The following is a 21,926-nucleotide window of genomic DNA, read 5'->3' as shown; positions in this document are numbered from 1 at the left end:
CTCCAGCCTGTACCAGGCCTGACTCGTTATCCTCTTTCAAACTTGCAGCGCCCCCCATCTTAGGCGACGGCACCAACATCTGCCCCGAGAACAGTCGGGGACCTGGGCCTCACCCACCGCCCCCATCCCATCCATCGCCAGGCCCTGCTGACGTCACCCCAGGAACCGCTCTCAGACACTCCATTCACCTCTCCCCTGTCCACCGCTCGCACCTTAGTCCACACCATCACTTCACCGAGATTAGGGTAATAGTCCGTCATCTGTCACTCTCCACAGTAGGGCTAAGAGCTGATGTGGCCATAGGCCACTGGGAGGAACAGGCCTGGCTCTGCTTCTGGGGTCTCTCATGCCAGCAGAATCCCGGGGTTCTGGGCCTAGTTTGCCTGAGAGGTGGTAAGTGGTGGTACGTGGCCACTGCTTGCTATGTTAATGAATACCTGCAAGGTTAATACTGAGAATTTCGTTTAAAATGTAGGCAAGTATGAAGGTAGCAATAATGATTTATATACATACCCCTTTTCCATTATCGAGCTTGGAAAATACTGAAAGTGTATAGAAATAAAAGTAGATCTTATAACTTTTGAGTCAATAATGGGTTTCCTTCCCTTCTCTGATCTGGTTATTCCTTAATTATTAATTTTAAAATGATTATTTTTGCCAGTATTTACATAACCAAGTAAACTAACAACTGGGTATGGTAATTAAGCTAAATTCTCGGGAGTTCCCTGGTGGCCTAGTGGTTAGGATTCTGGCCTTTCGCTGCTGTGCCCTGGGTTCAGTCCCTGGTCAGGGAACTGAGACCCCACAAGCCACGTGGGGCGGCCAAAAAAACAGTAACAAAAAGCTGAATCCTTTATAGTTGTCTAATCTGATGAATGCTTACACACCATATGCAAACTGCTGTTTTATCTGCAAATGACCCAGGTGAGAAAAAAAAAATCTGGATATGAAACAGAATATAGTGTGAATCATATCTAATTTTAAATATTTTAATTTATATACTTTCGTGATTATAGGTCAATAAGAAATCCACTTTTCAGATTTTATTTCATTATAGAATATATTTGATAAGGATACATACAAACAGAATCATCTTTAATACATATTGTTTACTGGTGCCCGGCATTTCCGCAGCAGGCTGGAGATGTAATAAAAAATGCTTCCCAATGTTCAGCTTCATCGGCCACTCTAAACAACCAGTGCTGTAGAGTTGATGGTTCAGTTCATTTACTTGCCTAGAACAAGTAAAAATCTTAACATTCGTCTTTAAGTCTGTTTATTACTCTTCTATTTTAAAATCTGAGATACATTCCCCAATGTAAACAATAAATTTCAATCTGCCACACAATTGAAATGGATAAGGCCTTCTCTGTTTTACTCATCAGAGCGCAATCTTATTTCATAGCGTAATAAGCCGTCCATGCACAAAAGACAGGAAAAGAAGCTGCCCTTAGTACCTGGTGGAGCCTTCCAGACTTCTCCCCGCTGCAGGTGTATGGTACACTAGAGAGATATCTTTTTGACTTGGTCTACTTGGTCTTAAAATACAAATATACAATGTCCGTAAGCATTAAAATAGTAAAGCCTAGCCTTACGTATTCATTATGAATTGCTAAAATCCTATACAAGTACAATACCATATCATGCCAATTAATATACAGAGGAAGGTGGCTAGTTGTCTCCACCATTCACCAAGGGCCTGTGAACGGGGAACAGAGGGGACGTGATTCGTGTAGGCGTTAAGTGGCTGACTGCACGTGGTCAGGCAGACAGTCTAGCTGGAACTCTGAAATGCCTGGGTACCCTGCTGCAATAGTTAAGTTAATCTGGAGTAGAATCTGCTTAACACAAGAAGAATCTGACCCCTTTCTCACCAGCCTCCCAGAGGGAGAACTGAATGAAACCTTAGAAAATGTTAACCAAATAAAGTCTTATTTGCATTTCCTGATTCAGTTGTGCAAATCAGTTATCCGTTCTCTTCCCCAACGACTTATCCTTTTAGGACCAGTTAATCAACAGCGATCACGATTCAGTACCTCGTTATCATAAATATTTGACTCAGCAACCTCCATGGTGAAACCGTAAAGCCTATGTACAATCTTTGAAAAGGCATTCTGTGACCGTTTTTGAAGAGTTCATAGAAAAGTTATGAAGGCTACACCAGTCACTTCTCGATGTCACCGTAATGTAAACCTTGGCATCTTTTTTATATTAAGTGTTTTATATATTGTACAACAAAAGAGAGACCTGAATGGCTGACCTGCTGTGATGCTCACCGATCCACTAAGCTAAGGTAACCAGCAAAGGGCATAATTTTCCTGAGGTTTGTGAGAACTCTTCAAACAAAGCAGAAATCACAGTGACCGAGTGAGCGGAACTCGAGTCTGTACCTCCCGGCCCGTTGCGCTGAACTCGAGTCTGTACCTCCGGGCCCGTTGCGCTGCCCGCGTTCTTGCCGGGACTAAATGACCCGCCACTGCATGATGCTCGTGTCTTTGCCGCCAGTGGAGATAAGGTGGCTGTCGTCACAGAGGAAGTCGACGTTGGTGACGTGACTGCTGTGCCCGCTGTACACGTGGCTGGGAGCCTGGGGAAGAGTGACATGGAGCGAGCTGAACGCAAAGCCATCGAGGCGGGGTTGGAAGTGCTGGACGCCTACGTTCGTGCCAAACCACGTGGAGCCCCCTGTACCTTGAGAATCTGGTCTGGAGGGGACGAATGCGGGCAGGGGGAGGTTCAACCCCAGAGGCTGCACCAGGCGCAGGCCGGCCCAAAGGAGGGAGGACCGGATGCAGGGGTGGAGGGGAGGGTCTTCTAGGAGGAGGGTCAGGTCTGGGAAGAACGAAGAGGGGTGTTCCAGGCACTGGTGTGGGCTCGGCTCAGCAGGGCTGGAGCAGAGGGAGCCGTGGTGGACGGCAGAGGGGGGAGGCCCACGAAGCGCAGAGGAGGATAAGCCAGCACCACGTGGGGGGGCGGGGTTCTCCCCGGAGGGCAGTGGAGGGGGACCTGAAGTGCTCTAGGGCAGCCGAATGACGGTCACCCCTGCATGCGTGACTGGTGGCATCACTCAGCACCTTTCTATTCAATTACCAACAGGCCAGGCGGTAAGTGTGCCCCGTGGGGTAAGGCTAGAGGAGAAGATGAGCCTTTACCCTGAACTGTGAGCAGGGGTAGGAGAAGAGGTGCACTTTGCCAAAGTCGTCACCGGTTGACAGGAGTTTTTTCTCGTGGGCCCGACAGGCGGCATTGATGTCGGTTCCGTCCGAGCCTTCTGGCCACACTCCTAAAACAAAGACCCCAGACAGAGCACTGGAAATACCAGGACACAGGGCCACACCGTGTGGGGACTGGCCATCGAACTCCCACGAAAATAGCAATGTCCCAGATTTAGAAACCACGCCCAAGGAATGCTTCGTCTCAGATGATCTCCCTGCAGGCTGTCCCGGGAAACCCTCACTGCGTATACTTTTCTGCTGCATGAGAGTCGCAGTGACAGGCCTTCAGGGCTTCCACCTTTTTCGGGCCCCTTCTTGACGCTACAGCAGAAAGCAGGCCAGAATCCCTGGTTCTGGACACGATGGCTTTCTTTATCCCCGAAGCATCTGATGGGAAGCTGACTAGTCCTAAGCCTGCAGTTTCCTAACTTTTCTTTTTTGGGGGTAACTCTTTACATATGAGAGGCCCTCCAAAGAGCTTTATAACTCTGGGACTGCCTGTGTGTTTCAGGCGTTCCTTGGTGTCAGTCCTTCATGGCTGCTGTCTGCCTGGTGGCACTGGGCAGGTGGGGTGTCTGCTCACTGTGGGCCGGGTGATGCAGCAGCTCTGACTCCACAGCCCTGTGCCCAGGTGGGCCTGGGGTGTGGTCTGGGGGATGGGATCTCCTGACCATTGCTTCAGGAAACCCTGTTGGTCCCAATAACTTTGGATATGAGAGAGCTGCATGCACATCAGTTTCTTAACAGGCAGATCTAGAGTAAACCCAGGGCGTCCTAGCATTCAACGCCAGAAGATGGCAAAACGCCAGCCCTAAGGAGAACTTGTGAACTTCTGACCAACTTACTGACTTACGGTCATACATAAAGAGATTATAAGTACTGCCTTTTCTTTTTTATTCTACTAAATTGTGGCAATTTATTTTAGACCATTTATAAACATATTCCTAATCTAAACTTTGAAGGAGGTGAAAAATTTAGTTTAAGGGCCAAAAAGATACAATCAGTCTAACAAATGGTAAATAAATTGATAGGGTGCCATCTGGCCCATTTATCGAGGACGTTTGGCACTACCTCATATAAGCGTTCTAGAGAATTATCTCAGGACCCATTTCATATGAGAGAAAAGGGTTCTGGTTCCTCTTGCTTGGCCATAGCTGGGCAAGCTCTGGCCCTTCCCCAGGGCTGCGGGGAGTGTGTCCTGCGGGGTCCACGGGGTAGCAGAGCAGTTTGAAGCCAACCAAGAGACTTCACTACTATTAGAATGTCATTCTAAAAGTAGATACATCCTACGTTTGAACAGAATGAAAGGTACAGAAACCTTACCAAAGACGTGGAATCCCAAAGTGCAGGTGTATGTGGCCCATTCGATGTCTCTCGTAGTTTCCACACTTACGACTTGCTTACAAGCAGAGGGAATCCCTGGAAAGGCAAATGCAGGTCTGGTGACATCAGTGCCAAAGCCCCCTCTCCTTCTTGGGCAAGGTTGGGCCCTCGGAGCCAGGCCCCATCGGCTACAGAGCACTCTGGGAGGGGGACACCATCCACCTCCCAGCTCTGCGGGGACCATGCTCACTGCCCAAGGCCTAGGGCCTCGGTGGGGACCCCACTTCTTCCGCTTCTTCTCATCTCCTCTGGGTCTGTTCCCCCAGTCTGGCTTCTTTTCTTTGACCACCTCTGGTTCTGAGGCCCCTGTCTGCTCACTGTTCCCCTGGATACAACTCCACCCCCTGCTGTCAGGCTCCCTAGCCCTCTCTTAACATATACTCGGGCATGCGCGTGCGTGCACACATACACACACACACACACACACACACACACACCCCATCCCTTCAGCTCTGAGTTAGGAATGGAAGCTTACGGAAACCAGTCATACCAAGTACCTGTGGCGCTGCAGGTGATTTGTTTGTTCCCCAGTTAAACTCTCACTAGTGGAGTATGAGACCATGTCTGAGAAGATTCTAGACCCATGGCCTGTCCCTGAAAACCATCCCCCACTCCTGCCCCACCTCAGGCAGGGCCTCCTGCCCCGCCCGAGAGAGGCCCCTTCCCTCCAGCACCAACAGCCCTGCCCAGGCCTGCTCCTCAACGAGGGGGCGCCCACCTCCCCACCCACTGGCTCCTGATGCCTGTGGCCTTGTATCTGAGATGATATTTCCTCTTCCTTAAAATGGGACAAGCCAGAAAGTGCTGTGGGTCACCTGAGAGCCTGTGGGTGAAGCACACTGCACCTGCTGGTACCTTCCGCCGGGGCAGAGACCGGGCCCTCCTCCGCCCTGGGACCCTGCACTTGGCACGCGGCAGGTGCCTGCCAGATGCTGGAGGAAGCAGTGCACGGCATGTAGCATGCGCTCGGCAAGGGCAGCCTCGTCATTCATGCCTCCACTGCGCGGCCCTGCCTGGGCTCAGACCTGGCCAGGAGGGGCTGAGGGAGGAGGAGGGGCCCAGGGGGCTGCTGGGTCTCTGCCCGTGAGGGTGATGCCTTCACGAGGGGCCATCCCTCTCGCCGGGACAGCTCTGACCCACTCTCTCTGCCTCTCCCTGCAGGGCCCCGCCTTCTCCTCCTGGGGGCCCGAACCCCAAGTGTCTCAGTGCCAAGGTGGGGGTGTCCAGCCCAACTCCTGTACTGTGCAGAGGAGGGGCCCAGGCCCAGAGATGCCATCATGTGCCCAAGTTGTATGGGGCGTGGGTTTTTGCAGGAGGCCCCATTTGGTCTCAGAGTGGAGGTTCTACGTGATCTGCACCCAGACCACACCTGGGGAACCACTCACAGTAAAGGATTTCATAGTCTCCGGAATTCGACATGAGGAATTGTGAGTTTACAGACCAGTCCAGGTGAGTGATGAAGCTGGAATGACCCTGGGAGAGAACACACGGGTGAGTTTCACTTGCCTTATAGATTCCCACCCACACTGTCGTAATGTGACAAACAACTGCACAGACCCACGAGGAGTGACCAGCACGCTCACCGAGCACTTGCCGACCCGTGCGTACTTCCTCCCATTGTCACTGACTCCGTATATGTAGATGCAGTTGTCATGGGAGCCTATTGCTAAGAAATTCCCATCTGCAAAAACACGCGGGATTACATTTCAGTTGTTAAGAATAAACATTTTATCAATTACAAGCGATAATGCTAGTGGCCATTACAGAGTTAGAAAAAATAGCCATGAATTATTTCAAAGAGACAAAATTTGCTTTTAAATCAATCCTATACCACTTCCAAAGCTATCTTTTGAAAATCCACATCTGATCAGATTCTGCCCCTTAAAAAAAACCTTCCCTGGCTGTCCCCACTGCTGAAGAATCAAGACTCAGTTCCTCAGTGGGGTCCCCAAGGCCCTCCAGGATGTGGCCGCATCCTTCCTCCCTGAACAGACCGGGCTCTTTCAGGCCTCTGGCACACTTCCTCCCCCCCCAACCCCGCCACCTCCCGCCTGGAAGGCCCTCCCCCTCACCTCTGCACACGCTGCCCCCTCCCCCCTGCCTGGAAGGCCCTCTCCCTCACCTCTGTGCACACTGCCGCCTCCTCCCCACCTGGAAAGCCCTCCCCCTCACCTCAGTGCACACTGCCCCCTCCCCCCATGCCTGGAGGGCCCTCTCCCCTCACCTCTGTGCACACAGCGCCCCCCTTATTCCCCCGCCACCCCATCTGGAAGGCCCTTCCTGCCGCTCTTCCAATGGGCCATCAGTTAACATCTCCTTTACCCAGGTTCCTGGCATCAGGAGGGCTTAAGGAATCAGGCCGTGATGCTCGTGTAGAAACACAGGGGAAGGAGCTCACTGCAATGTAAAAGCAGAGCAGCCCCTGTCGCTGGCAGATGAACCTGCCAAGCGTGAAGCCAAAGTGGGGATGCCCAGGATGTACTGGGATGGAAGCGGGGCCTGAGAGACTAGTCTGGAGGAGGTCAGACCTTCCCGGGGCCAGGAACCGGAAGGAAGAAGAAAGGAACCACATGGGGGCCGGACAAACTGCACCCAGAATGGAGCCTAGAGAAGGGGGGTCTCTGCCCACGAGCTCGGGGACAGCAAATGCGTCCCTCCTCTCACTGAGCGCCAGTTCCTCCATCCACGAAGCACGGCACCTTCTCATCGAAATTCAGAGGATTCCCTTGGACAACGTCTGTAAAGGTCCTAGCGGTCACTGGCACATCATGAGGTCAATAAGGGTTCTCCCCCCACCTCTTCCCCCTGGTTTTCCTTCTCACAAGGTAGGAAGACCTACAGGAAATAGCATGGCCTGGCACCATCAGGAAATGGTATTTTCGGAAGTCTTGGCCAATGCCTGGTCAAAATCAAGGTGTTGGCAAGTCAGAGTTAGCCTGTCCAAAGCAGGCTCGTGAGGGGGTGGGGTAAATGGGCCGAGGACTGCCGAAGCTGGGGGATGGGCCACCTTCTGCTGCTGATGGTTCTAGAGAAGGCCAGAGAGCTGCCCGGCAGACCACCTGCACTTGGTCCTCCAACTGACCAAGCCCTGACAATAATGATGATGATGACAGTAAACAGTAAATGCTAACAAGAATTACTATCAAATAATTATGAGTCAACATTTGTTGAGTAACTACTATGTACCAGTACTATTCTAAACTCTTCCTGTATTAACTTACTTAATCCTCATAGACCCCTGTGAGGTAGATATTATCTCCACTTTTCAGGAGAGGAAACTGAGGCATGGATGATAAAGTAACTTGCACAAGGTCACACAGGTTTAGAGAAGCTGGGATTCGAACCCAGCAGTCTGACCAGAGCCTGAGCATTTCTTTGCTCAATGCCATTGCCCCTGTGACAAAGAATAACGGTAAAGAACAGCTGAAAATCTGATAAATGATGTACACACCCTGGCTTGTACACTCTTTTTATTAACATCTTTATTGGAGTATCATTGCTTTACAGTGGTGTTAGTTTCGGCTTTATAACAAAGTGAGTCAGCTATACATATACATATATCCCCATATCCCCTCCCTCTTGCGTCTTCCTCCCACCCTCCCTATCCCACACCTCTAGGTGGTCACAAAGCACCCAGCTGATCTCCCTGTGCTATGCGGCTGCTTCCCACTAGCTATCTACTGGCTTGCACACTCCACAGCACAACGATCTTTAGATAAGAACGACCTTATCATTTGTTAACTCTAAAATGATGAGCTCTCTTTCATCGTGGAACCATTTATTATGATTTTGCCTACTCCACCTTTTATGATTTTGACGACTCTAAGTTTCTCATAAGTGAAATCATACAATATTTGTCTTTTGGTGACTGGCTTATTTCACTTAGCATGATGTCAAGGTTCTTCCACGTTGTAGCATGTGTTAGAACTTCCTTCCTTTTTAGGGCTGAATAATATTCCACTGTATATCACATTTTACTTATCCTTTCATCTGTTGATGGACACCTGGATTGCCTCCATGGTTTAGTTATTGTCAATAATGATGCTATGAACATGGGTGTACACAGACCTCTTTGAGACTCTGCTTTCAATTCTTTTGGGTCTGTATACAGAAGTGGAACTGCTGGACCATTATGCTAATTCTACTTGTAATTTTCTTTAGGAACCGCTGTACTGTTTTCTGCAATGGCTGCACCACTTTACATTCCCACCAACAGTGCACATTTCTCCGCATCCTCACCAACACTTGTTGTTTCCTGTTTTTTTTCTTTCTTTCTTTCTTTCCTTTTTTGTGGTACGCGGGCCTCTCACTGTTGTGGCCTCTCCCGTTGCGGAGCACAGGCTCCGGACGCGCAGGCTCAGCGGCCATGGCTCACGGGCCCAGCCGCTCCGCGGCATGTGGGATCTCCCCGGACCTGTGCACGAACCCGTGTCCCCTGCATCGGCAGGCGGAGCCTCAACCACTGCGCCACCAGGGAAGCCCTGTTTTCTGTTTTATTTGATGGTAGCCATCTTAATGGGTGTGAGGTGGCGTCTCATTGTAGTTTTGATTTGCATTTCCCTAATGAGTAGTGATGTTGAGTACCTTCTCACATGCTTACCGGCCATTTGTATGTCTTCTCTGAAGAAATGCCCATTCGAGCCCTTTTGCCCATTTTTGAGTGGGTTGCTAGTTTTTTTGTTGTTGCTCCAGGAACACATGCACAGTTGCCTGTCAGGGGACTGGAGGTGAGGGGGTGGGTCACTGCCACTGTGCTAAGAGCTGAAACTGACTGAAATTAACTGCAACTTCCCATCCAAGTCTTTCTCTGGAAGTTGCAAGGCTTCAATAGACTCTGGCTTTCCAAAACAGTTCTATCAGACAGATTCTGCCAGTTGCTGTCTAGGTGGAGAGACAGATTCCTGCTGGTTCCTACTCACCATCTTCCCAGAATCTTCTCTCAAACCCCCCACTTAAAAGTCAACTTTGAGGTATAATCTACACACAATAAAATGCACATATTCTAAGAGTTTTGACAAAAATACCTGTATAACTACCATCTCCATATCTGTTTTTTTTTTTTTTTTTTGCAGTACACGGGCCTCTCACTGTTGTGGCCTCTCCCGTTGCGGAGCATGGGCTCCGGGTGCACAGGCTCAGCGGCCATGGCTCACGGGCCCAGCCGCTCCGCGGCATGTGGGATCCTCCCGGACTGGGGCACAAACCCGTGTCCCCTGCATCGGCAGGCAGACTCTCAACCACTGCGCCACCAAGGAAGCCCCATATCTGTTTTTAAAGATGAATGAATAATAGGATTTCACAATCTCCCTTGGCAATTCACTTCTAACAGCCTAATGAGATTGTAATTTCTCCTTAAAATTCGAAATAGAAAGTTTTCATGTAACGGTTTAAGCTCATTCATAAATATGTAATAAAACTGTCTGCCTAATACATCAAAACCAAGCAGGTTCAGTCTATATGCTAATCAGCGGCCAGATGAAACCCAAGTGCTGCCTATTTCTCGGACCTCCAGAGCACTTTCTCACCCTGTGAACCACGTCCTCTCACCCATAAACTCTCTATGCCTCACCCCCAGCTCTTCAGAGAGTACAAAATTCCTAAACTTACTCGACTAAAAGAAGTGGGCATTTGGTCCCAAATAAAAATCAGCTGGAGGACTGACTCATAAGAACAGAGAGTAGGGGTCTGGTCACCTGGAGGAGAAAGATAACACCATAGCCAGTTTCATTGATTGCCTCTTTACAAGGTTTGGGGATGGGTTTCCACACAGCTCTTAACTAAGTCCAACAGTATTTTAAGAGCAGGGAGAATCTGTCCAGCTGTGCAAATGACGAAACTGAGGTTCAGTAACCTGCCTAAGATGACACAGCTAAGCGCGTGGCACGGCTCGACCTGGGCTGGAAGGACGAGTGAACTGTGGGCATGGGAGACAGTGCGCCAGGTGGGAGCACAGCAGGGTCTCCAGGGTAGCTGTATGGCTGCCGTGCGTCCGCCCTGCTTGTCACACGGGGCAGGTGATTTGGGGCAGTCTCCGCACGAGCCTGCTGCACCTGTACGGGGAGCATGCCTCGTGGAGTGCAGGCTTGGGGACGTTGTGTGGGCAGGAGAGAGGTTGGCTGGGTGGCAGGGGCTGCATCCCAGCGGGCCTCTAGTCCCACCTGAGCAGCAGAGGTGGGATTCGATGCTGGGGTGATGCAAATGCACACGGATTCTGATTCATTCTTATAAAAGCAGAGAAACTCCACGTCTCAATGCTATGGATACGATTAAAGAAGAGATCAATACAATCACGTGAGCAATGCATTAGTTCATTGTGATTTTCCCCTTTTCATCTTCACATCTTTTCCCTTTTCATTTCATCTTCATCTTTAGGGTTTTAGATTTTTAATCCAAGTTTCAGCAGGTGGAAACTAGACCAGGCAGGCCAAGTATTTGCAGTTGGGCTTAACGAACATGAAATTATCTTCTTCCAATCTCCATTCTTCTTTTAAAAAATTTACAAATTTAATCCAATCAAAACTCCACTGGTCCACTGACAAAGTGCTCTGTAAGGTTCCTGATGTGCGTGTCAACTTTGAGAACTGTCCCTACTAGAGTTCTATGTTTAATGAACCTACGAGGGGCCTGGCAATCGTAGTTGACTATGGTTTCAGTAAAAATTCACATAACGTTAGCTTATCAGCATTAGGCCATCTTATGGAAGATATTTCATAAATGAAAACATGTAATAAAATGTGACTGAAATGGTTATCAGATGATCCACAGAGATGCTCTAGGTTTGTGGTTCTCAGGATGTCAAAGAACCCCTCCACAAGCCCACGCCCTCTGGGCGATTCTAATGCACGCCAAAGGCTCTGCTTCACTGGCTCCCAGCGTGCACCTGTGTCTGGGACTATCGCTCTGAACCTCCCACTTCAACCAAAGGCCAGATACAGGTTATTCGCCGCTGAAACCTGGACCTCTCACTAGTGCCTGCGGAATTGAGAAATTATCTGAAAGATTTAGTTCTCAGTCCACACGGTTAACTTCAGGAAGCAACTGCTCACCTCTCACCCCCGCTGCACAACATAACATCAACCTTAAAGGGGATTTACAAAGCAGTCTCACTTCCACCTGAGCTCATCCTACACAACCCACCTGCGGCAGTAGGTAGGTGTCTGCTAGCGAAGAAATGTAATCATGCTGAATTCTGGGAAGGCATTCTGGCTTATTCATGATTTAACTTGAATTTTCGGCTAGCTAAAACAGCCTATTTGTGGCCTATCAAACACACCGTACACCTGCTTTACTCACTAAAGAAAAGGGTGCCTTGACCAGAAGTAAAGAATGTCCACGTTAAAAATAAAGATTAAATGCCTCTCTTCCTGGGACGCCGGTGCCGGTCTGCCCTCAATGATAAGATTCCTTTTCCAGGCACCAGGTGCCGTCCTGACTTGCTGTGTATGTGCTGTTCTGTTCTTTTTTTTAAACCTTGAAGAAACGTATCCCTGACTTGTGTGAAGTTCTTTGTTCCGATGCAATATAAAACTGCTGAAACCATGCTTCTCTGGAGCAGTGCCACAGAATTATCTGAGAGCCTGTCTCCTGGGCTTTGGTCCTCACTTTGGCTCAGTTCTATGCCTATTAGAGATTGGCTTATTGATTATTTCCATCTACATTGCTTGGCGTAGCTGGCAGGATATCAGAAAAACCCACGTGGGGTCACCTGGAGTCTACTTTTCTCCCCCCAGCCTTTGATATTTATTTATTTAGGGCTGCATTGGGTTTTAGTTGAGGCACGTGGGATCTTTCATTGTGGCGCACGGGATTCTCTCTAGTTATGGCGTGTGAGCTCCAAGGCGCATGGGCTCTGTAGCTGCAGCACGTGGGCTCTGTAGATGAGGCTTGCAAGCTCAGTAGTTGTGGCGCACGGGCTTAGTTGCCCCGCGGCATGTGGGATCTTGGTTCCCTGACCAGCCCCAGCCCCCCAGCTTCACAGCACTCTTGAGGTTGTTGGTTCGGTGAGTTTTTCCTGATGTCTGGATCTTCTTGTATGAAGTGGCAGTCCATGACTTTTATTTGAGCTGTTACCTTAAGACCTGGACTCTTAAGGGGGTACCAGTACATTTCCTAGGTGAAAGGAACCTAGCGGGAAGTTCCAGGCAAGGGATCTAGATGGAGTTTCCAGGTAAGAAACCTAGAAGAAATTTCCAGGCAGGAAAGGCCTAGAAGGAACTTTGGGGTAAACTGGGTTGGCTGACTTTTTTTAAAATGTGGCTTAAAATTGGAAAGATTTGTACTGTATAATAAAATGAAACTAAAATAAATCAGGAAATTGCGCTTCTAACGCCTAACGGCTCCCAGACAGGCCAGCCACTCAGTGGAACTCCGGCTGGCTTCTACAATTGTAGAAATGATCTAGCTCTAAAATGGCCAGAATGGGACTCTTTTGACATTCTAAAACTGAGTTTTGCGTGTGCAGTTAAAGAAAGCTGGCTCAGGCTTCCCTGGTGGCGCAGTGGTTGGGAGTCCGCCTGCCAGTGCAGGGGACACGGGTTTGTGCCCCGGTCCGGGAAGATCCCACGTGCCGCGAAGCGGCTGGGCCCGTGAGCCATGGCCGCTGAGCCTGCGTGTCTGGAGCCTGTGCTCCGCAATGGGAGAGGCCACAACAGTGAGAGGCCTGTGTACCGCAGAAAAAAAAAAACAAAAACCAAAGCTGGCTTGATAAAACATTTTTTTTCAAAATTCTGACCTGAGACAATAAAAGTACTCCTTTTTATGCTTGAATAAAAGTATTCAAGCAAACTTGAAGGTATAACTCTTATCATGTCCTTGAAATGCAAGCACCGCCCACACTGCCTGAGACCACAGCCTTGGCTCAACTAGTAGAACCTAAAACTGCAGAAAAGGGGAAATGAGACCTTTAAAAACTCAAGCAGGAAAACTATGAGATCTCTGTCTGTCTATCTGGATGTGTGTATGTCTGTATGTACATTATAAATATAGCAAGTTTCTACCTCCAAATGATATTATCAAAATTAATTTGAAAAAGAGCTCTATTTAATTGACTTAGAAGTAAGTGCTTACCAATGAAATATTTCTAACTATAACAAGAAACTAACTCCTCACATTTTTAAAGTATCATATGATCCAGGATTAATCTTTAATAAATGAAAATAAGTTTAAGTTGTTGGTTTGGTTAATACAGACACGTCTTTCAGTCATCAACATTAAGTATAATACTTTTATTATACCTAGGTTTATTGAAAGTCAATTAAGGGACTTCCCTGGTGGTGCAGTGGTAAAGAATCCGCCTTCCAATGCAGGGGACGTGGGTTTGATCCCTGGTCAGGGAACTAAGACCCCACATGCCGCGGTGTAGCTAAGCCCGTGCGCCACAACTACTGAGCTTGCGTACCTCAACTGGAGCCCATATGCTGCAAACTACAGAGCCCATGACCCTTGGAGCCTGCGCGCCACTAGAGAAGAGAAGAAAAAACCCGCACACCACAACTAGAGAGAAGCCTGCGCATCACAACGAACAGCTGGTGCGCCACAACAAAAGATCCCGAATGCCTCAACGAATATCCCGCGTGCCGCAACTAAGACCCGACGCAGCCAAAAAAAATCCCCAAAAAATCTTAAAAAAGAAATCAATAAGCTCATGTTATCTCTGTTCCAAAACTTGTCAACAAGAAAATTAACTTGGTATGATGATGTTTTCATAAGTAGGGAAATAGAGATATTTGAGATAAAAGTTTTTAGGTAAACTCTTTAAGAATGATTACGTTTTGTATATAGTACGTTTACTTAAAAATAGTTCCTCCAGATTCTGGTAACTTGAAACTTGAGACTTTTGCTAAGTTAATATAAATTATGGGAATTCATTAAATATACAGAAAATTTCCAAATAAGATAAAATACTAAAACATTAATTGCTAAGCAAATCTAAGTTTACCTCTTTGTCTTCTTATTAGAGAAAAACTAAAGATGTCTGGGTTTATTTGGACACACATCTTATACCACATTGAGAAAAGAAATTACGCTATAAGAAGATGTATGTTTCTAGACATTATAGAAAATTTTCATAAGCTTGCCAATCGGGAAATGTTAATATGAGAAACAGTTCACAATTTTTTGCTTCTTGGTTTTTGCTAGAGATTAATGTTTTTTAAGGGTTAAAAATTATATATGTAATTCATGCTACTAGAAATACTAAGGGAAATATTTCAGTATACAAGGAAAATAAGGTTTTCAGTAAAAGAAGATATGGAATGGAAATGCATTTTGTTAAGGGAAAAGAAAGCGATTTTGTCCTGAAGCATCTCAAAGAGAGATATTAAACTAATTAGGTTTATTTGGTATGTTAAATAACATGGGAAGCATGGTCAAATAAAAGATAACGTTAAGCCTTTTTTATGTTCTGTCCATATGAGTATATATTACAGGTGTTCCAGAAATTATATGAAATTCTTGGAAATCTTATATGTCCCGACATAAAATGCTATTTGTCATCAAAATTGAGGCTCACACTAAAGGGAATGAACCCAAGTATTAGGGAAATACTCCAGCTGACTTTCAGGCAAAGGCAACAACAAAATCTGTGAAGATTATGTAACGATGTAGATACAAAAATTTTCTGCTTCTACAAAAGTTAACCCCCCATTGTTAGACTTCTGCCATCCTGACGCTTGTGACATGGCAACAGTCTGCTCCTAAATCAGATAATTAAGATGGGTAGACAATAGCTGTGAGATTGAACAGCCAGGGCTATGGGAAACCCATGACGGTGGCTTGGCTCTCCCTGTTCCCTGGAAAACCCCGTTTTTGTTTGATGGGTTAAAGCCTTCTCTTGCTGCAAGGCTAATGTCCTCACAATGACAAAGAAACTGTTAGAAATTGTGTTTTCCACTTGGGATATACTTTCCACAATGTCCAGTGATCAAAGGCACCCATGTCACTGGGCAAATCATAAAAGCCTTAACAAAAACCTTACAAATTTCTTGAAATTATCACTGTCACTATCACCCTCAATCGTCAGGCAAGGTCAACAGAACTGATGGAAAAACTGGACTCAAGTGGAACAAAAATTAATTACGTGGGATTGAATGAACTGATAAATATGGTTATAATTTGTGTGACTTTCATCTGAAATATTACTGGCTTTTAATCTTTGTTTTCCAGATAAGGGAACCTTTCCCCTTAAGCTAATTATGACTTACAGCAATTTAGTAAATTATACCTTTGTAAACAGAATTGAAGCATTTATCTTTTCTTTCTACCTGACCTCTCCAGAATTTGGAAACTCTTAGGTTCCCAGCAGCCTTTCCAGGTGAATAAGGAAGGCCCCTTCCTGGCAGGTACAGTAACCTCAAGATATTTTGGACCTTGAGAAAAGAGGAATTCACCTAAGTCTGTAGGTATTGCAGGCAGAATCTAATGGCAAGTCTTTGGTGTGGCTTTCCTGGCTTTGAGAGGGCTTTTGAAAGTTCAATTTGAGATTCCCTATGAAAAGTTCCAGCAAAGCCAAATTTAAAAGAGCCTAGGGCTTCCCTGGTGGCGCAGTGGTTGAGAGTCCGCCTGCCGATGCAGGGGACACGGGTTCGTGCCCCGGTCTAGGAAGATCCCACATGCCGCGGAGCGGCTGGGCCCGGGAGCCATGGCCGCTGAGCCTGCGCGTCCGGAGCCTGTGCTTCGCAACGGGAGAGGCCACAACAGTGAGGCCCGCGTACCGCGAGAAAAAAAAAAAAAAAAAAAAAGAGCCTATATGATCAATTACATTTATGTAAGTAATCAGGCCAAGTTTACTGAAACCAGACGTATTTTGCAAACAATTTAGTCTTAATTTGACTATATTTGGTAAAAATGAGGATTATCTATTTATTTAATACAAAATTGTATATATTTATTTAAAAGCCTGCATTTTCTTCCCTGGACTTAAAACAAAGCACAGCATGTTGAATCCTGGCCATATGACTTAATATGAAATTTCTCTTTACTCACATGTGAATTTGGGGTGGGGATGGGCATCAGATTAGGTTCTTTTTTTTCATCTTTAAGATTATTTCAAGGTCAAGTTATTTGCTTTGTTAGTTTTTCAAATATTTATTGGCTAAAATGAGGATAATTTAGAAAGAAAAATTATGTTTCAATAATATACCTCTGTGGACACTGAGGTTTTATATATATTGAGGTTTCTGTATTTACTACCTACATCCAAGATGCTTCTCTGTTGCTGTTACATTAAAGCTTAACTGAATTATTAACAGGATCTTCTAAGCTTGTTTCCGAAGCTGATTACAGTTATTTATCTTTGGATGAAGATCAGAGGCACCATGACCTGCACCCCAGGAGATTATGAATACTCTAAAAGACATTTAAAAAAAACTCTCTCTCCAACCTAGATGGCAGGACCCTTATCAGGTACTCCGCACAGTGAAAGTGAAGGGAATTGACTCCTGAATTCATATTCCCCACTTAAAAAGGGCCTCCGCACCAGACTGCTCTATAGAGAGGACTGCTAACCTCAAACTCACCTTAAAACAACCATCAAGCCAGGTAGAGAAGATGACAACGGTAGACAGGTGGCCCGCAAATCCAGACAAGGTCTGGAAGACCCATCCTACTAGTTCAATTGAACTGTTTGCTAAATGTTTGTCTCCCTATCAAAATTGAAGGTTACTGTTTTGCTTTTAGCTATATTTTTGCCCCAACGTTCAGGATGGAAAAAAAATTCTTTAGTAAAGTTATCACAGAGTATAGCTACTGGGGGAAAATCTAACCAATTGGTGGATCTGTCATCAAATTCCCTGGTCAATATAAGACCGATATAAGCCCCTATAATACGTATCACTGACTGTTCAGGTTTTCCTAATGGGACCACTCACCCAGGCTAACCTCTCTCTGGCCTAATCTTTCAGGTTCAAACTTTTCAACATATTAATATGTCCATCCCTTGCTGGATACTATCCTCAGTCCTTAGAGACCGAGCACAACTTACCCTAGGGCCCCTTGATCTGTCCCTTACTTAACTGAAAAATGTCTTTTAGAGAAAAATGGGAGTAAATTATGCCAGCAACTACTGTATATTAAATACCATGCAAATGACTTTTGGAAAGTCTACAAGAGAAGTGATCCATAGTTTAATCTTGTGTTGACAGGCTTCTCTGGTGGCGCAGTGGTTAAGAATCCATCTGCCAATGCAGGGGACACAGGTTCAAGCCCTGGTCCAGGAAGATCCCAACATGCTGCGGAGCAACTAAGCCCGTGCGCCACAACTGCTGAGCCTGCGCTCTAGAGCCTGTGAGCCACAACTACTGAGCCAGCATGCCACAACTACTGAAGCCCACGCACCTAGAGCCTGTGCTCCACAACAAGAGAAGCCACCGCAATGAGAAGCCCGCGCACCGCAACGAAGAGTAGGGCCCGCTCACCGCAACTAGAGAAAGCCCTTGCGCAGCAACAAAGACCCAACGCAGCCAAAAATAAATAAATAAAATAAATAAATTAAAAAAAAAATTGTGTTGACAGAACTCCCAATTCATGAGGCTATCAACGAGAGCACTCTGGGAGGGATCACCTGTGCTCCCCCAGGTTTTGCATTCATAGGTGGTATTGGAATTGACCCACCTTCCCAAGGATGGGCACATAAATTTCTTAAAAGCTGACAAACAGAAGGTTTACTCTTATTGGGACATTATGTTACTCCATTGTCTGTACATCAGGAAATAGATGAACCTCCTTTGTCTCTTCATTACAGAGTCAAGAGAACCATGTTAGCAAGATACTAAGATACCTGGTGGCAAAACCTTTGGGGAATATTAATTCCTAGTGCAGGAATGTACGGTTTACATATTGTTACAAAAAAATGATCAGAAATCTATCAGCCACCATTGGTTAAATAGCCAAAGAGACGGCAAAAAGCATTGCAGCACAACAGACATCCCTAAGTTCCTTAGTCCAAGTAACATTAGATAACAGGGCTGCCGTAGATTTTCTACTGGCTAAACAAGGGGGTGTTTGCGCTATCATTGCTCATACCGTTTGTTGCACTTATATCAGTACCTCTGGAGAAACTGAGATGCACCTAGAAAGAATGTCCCAAAAGGCAAAACGGTTGTAACATATAAGAAAAACTGACCCTGTAAATGATCTGTTTCGTTGGCTCCCCTCAGAAACAGGCAATTTTTTTGCTCTGCTTTACAGACGATTATCATTTTCATAATGTGTATTATTATTCTTTTCCTAGCCATCAAGTTACTCATGACATATATCACTGCTTGCTTTAAGCCTACTGCTAAAAGCACATGTACAATGTTTGCATGACAATTTGATACAACTGAAAAAACATATCGCCTACAAAATATTTCCCAATTAGCATACCTCTGTACTTGTTCATTATGTCTGCTTAGTTTCCCCCTAATGTGGATAACTAGGCAAATCTCCATACATATATAAACAACCAAAAAGAGGCCAAGCACCAAGGGACATGATGGACACAGGGCAGGCAGCAACCACCCTGACGTCAAGGGACAAACATTTTGATCGTCAATGCTTTCTATTGAAAGATTTATGATCAAAAGAGGCAATTAACGCAAAATTTTTTCACATACTGAGACATGGAGAAGTCATTCTGGCTTATACATGATTTAACTTGAATTTTACACTAACTAAAACAGTCTGTTTGTGGCTTATCAAACATACATCAAACATACATCTGCTTTAGTCATTAAAGAAAAGGGTGTACTGACCAAAGTAAAGAATGCTCATGTTAATTTACATTCCCATCAACAGTGCAAGAGGGTTCCCTTTTCTCCACACACTCTCCAGCATTCATTGTTTCTAGATTTTTTGATGATGGCCATTCTGACTGGCGTGAGGTGATACCTCATTGTAGTACTGATTTGCATTTCTCTAATGATTAGTGATGTTGAGCATCCTTTCATGTGTTTGTTGGCAATCTGTATATCTTCGAACCTAGGGGCAGGACAGGAATAAAGATGCAGACGTAGAGAATGGACTTGAGGACACGGGGAGGGGGAAGGGTAAGCTGGGACAAAGTGAAAGTGGCATGGACATATGTACACTACCAAATGTAAAACAGATAGCTAGTGGAAAGCAGCCGCATAGCACAGGGAGATCAGCTCGGTGCTTTGTGACCACCTAGAGGGGTGGGACAGGGAGGGTGGGAGGGAGATGCAAGAGAGAGGAGATATGGGGATATATGTATATGTATAGCTGATTCACTTTGTTATACAGCAGAAACTAACACACCATTGTAAAGCAATTATACTCCAATAAAGATGTTAAAAAAAAAAAAAAAGAATGTCCATGTTAGAAATAAGGATCAAATGCCTCCTTTCCTAGGATGCCAAAGCTGTTACTCCTTCAATGATAAGACTCCCTTCCTAGGCACCAGGCGCTATACTGACTCTGTGTACGTGTTGGTATGTTTATTTTTAACCTTGCAGAAATCTACCGTTGACTTGTTTGATGTTCTTTGTTCTGACAAGACTTGAAACTGCTGAAAACCACACTTCTCTGGAGCAGTGCCTCAGAGTTATCTGAGAGGCCGTCTCCTGGGCAACAGTCCTCAGTTTGACTCCAGGAAAGCTCTTTTCTACCCCTATTATAGACTGGTTTATTGACTATTTCCCTCGACACTGCCTATGTCACTGACTGCAAAGGCGGCATTTATCACGGTCAAGCCTGGCAGCTGGAGTGAGTGTACTGGTCCTTCCCAGCATCCTGGGGGTCAGCTCCACCCATAAAGCTTAAGAATCGTTTGCTTTTCCTCTAGCTGCTAGCACAGCGTCCAGAACTTGCACAAGACCGAAGGAATGAGAAAAAAGCCCTCATAGTTTGATGCCTCCTCTTCTCAGCAAAGCACAGCCCAGGGAGCCACGGGGAGGTGGCTGCAGATGCAGGCTGGGATTTAGCAGCAGTTTCCTGTGTGGCAGCCCGTGTTTGGGCCTCTAATTGTGTGTGTGTGTGTGTGTGTGTGTGTGTGTCTAAAATCTGTAAATACCTGAATCCGATAAGGAGCCAGCTGGTAATCTACAACAGTATAGCCCACGTGCCTGAAAAACCTCGTACGCAAGCAGAAAACTCATAGTGATGATCGCCGTGTGCTTTGCATCTAGTCAGATGCGCTGTAGTTAGTCTGTCTGCATTTGTGCATCAACTAATATTCACTGAGCATCTGTCTATGTATACATTACCTCCTCTTCATACTCTGTTGCATCTCCTCTCAGCTAGGTGCTGGGCATACGGTGCCAAACAAAACACTATGGGGCTGGGGGCCACGGCCCGAGGATCTGGGGCCACCACCACTGCCACTGCTGCTGATGACATCCCATCCCCCATGTCATCTGCGTAACGCTCTGCTCTTCAGAGAGCACGTTCACACCTCCTCCTTTGGTTGAGCCCCACAGTAACTCGTCTGATTTGACAAGGGACAGCTGGCTAATGAAGAGAGGGCACTGGATCCACATGCAGGTCGCCCTGATCTGGCCCAGGCTCATCACCTCTGCCCCGCACAGCCTCCAGTCAGTGACTCTAAAACCTGAGAGGCAGAGTTACTGGTAGTGGGAGCTCTCTGGTCTCCAGGGGACAGTCATTAGTATAACTGACAAGAAACAGAAATGGACTCCCGAAAGGACCCTGCTATGTTAGCAGGAGCTAATAGATAAAAAGCAGCTGCAGATGAGGCCCTCCTGCACTCAGCAGAGGTTCAAAATAACTAAGAAAATGACGAGAAGCACATAGGAGGATGCTAAATATTGCCCGGGATGAACAGAACGAAATATGACACTTAAAATGTCGAGTGAAGTAAGGTACTTCTCAACATGGAGAAGAGGTTTCCAAGGTGGCTGTGCAGTTGTCTGTTTAGGATGAGAAGTTATAAGTCTTTGGGTGCAAGGGTCTAAAAAGGGTATTCTTTCTATGAGGTTACCTCTAGAGAACAAGAACACAGCCCCACCATGAGACAGGTACGACCGTCTATCAGCTTATAAAATGGAAAACTCCTACAGAGTGACGGCAATTCAGTCTTGGCCAAGTATTTCCAAGGACTAAAACTGCTATTTCCAAGAGTGTTCACATAGCTGAAGTCCTACGTATCACAGAGAAAGAGTGCTTCCTAAACCGAAAGCATAAATGATGAGGCTTAGAAACAATGACCTACCCAGTAGCCACGAGCATCCCAGGAACCCAAGCTGTCAAAAGGACTCAGGAGCCAAACTGAAGTGGCCAATAATGGATAAATGGTTCCACGTACCATAACTATCCCAGACTGAAACATACCAAATACACTTAAATTCATAATGGCACCAAAGCCACCACCACCGG

The 21,926-nt window shown here is 46.3% G+C and overlaps 1 protein-coding gene across 7 annotated transcripts in view; it reads right to left on the bottom strand.

Moving 5' to 3' along the window:
- Positions 1-959: 959 nt before the first annotated feature.
- Positions 960-21,926, bottom strand: part of EML1 (EMAP like 1) — a 150,753-nt gene continuing 129,786 nt past the window's right edge. For 4 of the 7 annotated variants that reach the window (XM_032624245.1, XM_032624247.1, XM_032624246.1 and 1 more), the window contains 5 exons: positions 6,182-6,279; positions 5,984-6,071; positions 4,539-4,634; positions 3,153-3,283; positions 960-2,587 (listed from right to left, as the gene is read on the bottom strand). In XM_032624245.1, coding sequence (XP_032480136.1) covers positions 2,462-2,587; positions 3,153-3,283; positions 4,539-4,634; positions 5,984-6,071; positions 6,182-6,279 — 539 coding nt within the window. In that variant the 3' untranslated portion in view covers positions 960-2,461. The remainder of the gene's footprint in view (positions 2,588-3,152; positions 3,284-4,538; positions 4,635-5,983; positions 6,072-6,181; positions 6,280-21,926) is intronic. The other 3 variants (XM_032624243.1, XM_032624249.1, XR_004348664.1) reach the window with 2 other exon arrangements.

The sequence above is a fragment of the Phocoena sinus genome, chromosome 2 (assembly GCF_008692025.1).
Source record: "Phocoena sinus isolate mPhoSin1 chromosome 2, mPhoSin1.pri, whole genome shotgun sequence".
In the NCBI taxonomy this organism is placed as follows: domain Eukaryota; kingdom Metazoa; phylum Chordata; class Mammalia; order Artiodactyla; family Phocoenidae; genus Phocoena; species Phocoena sinus.
The sequence above is the reverse complement of the archived record's forward strand: the minus strand, read 5'-3'. Positions and strand labels throughout refer to the sequence as shown.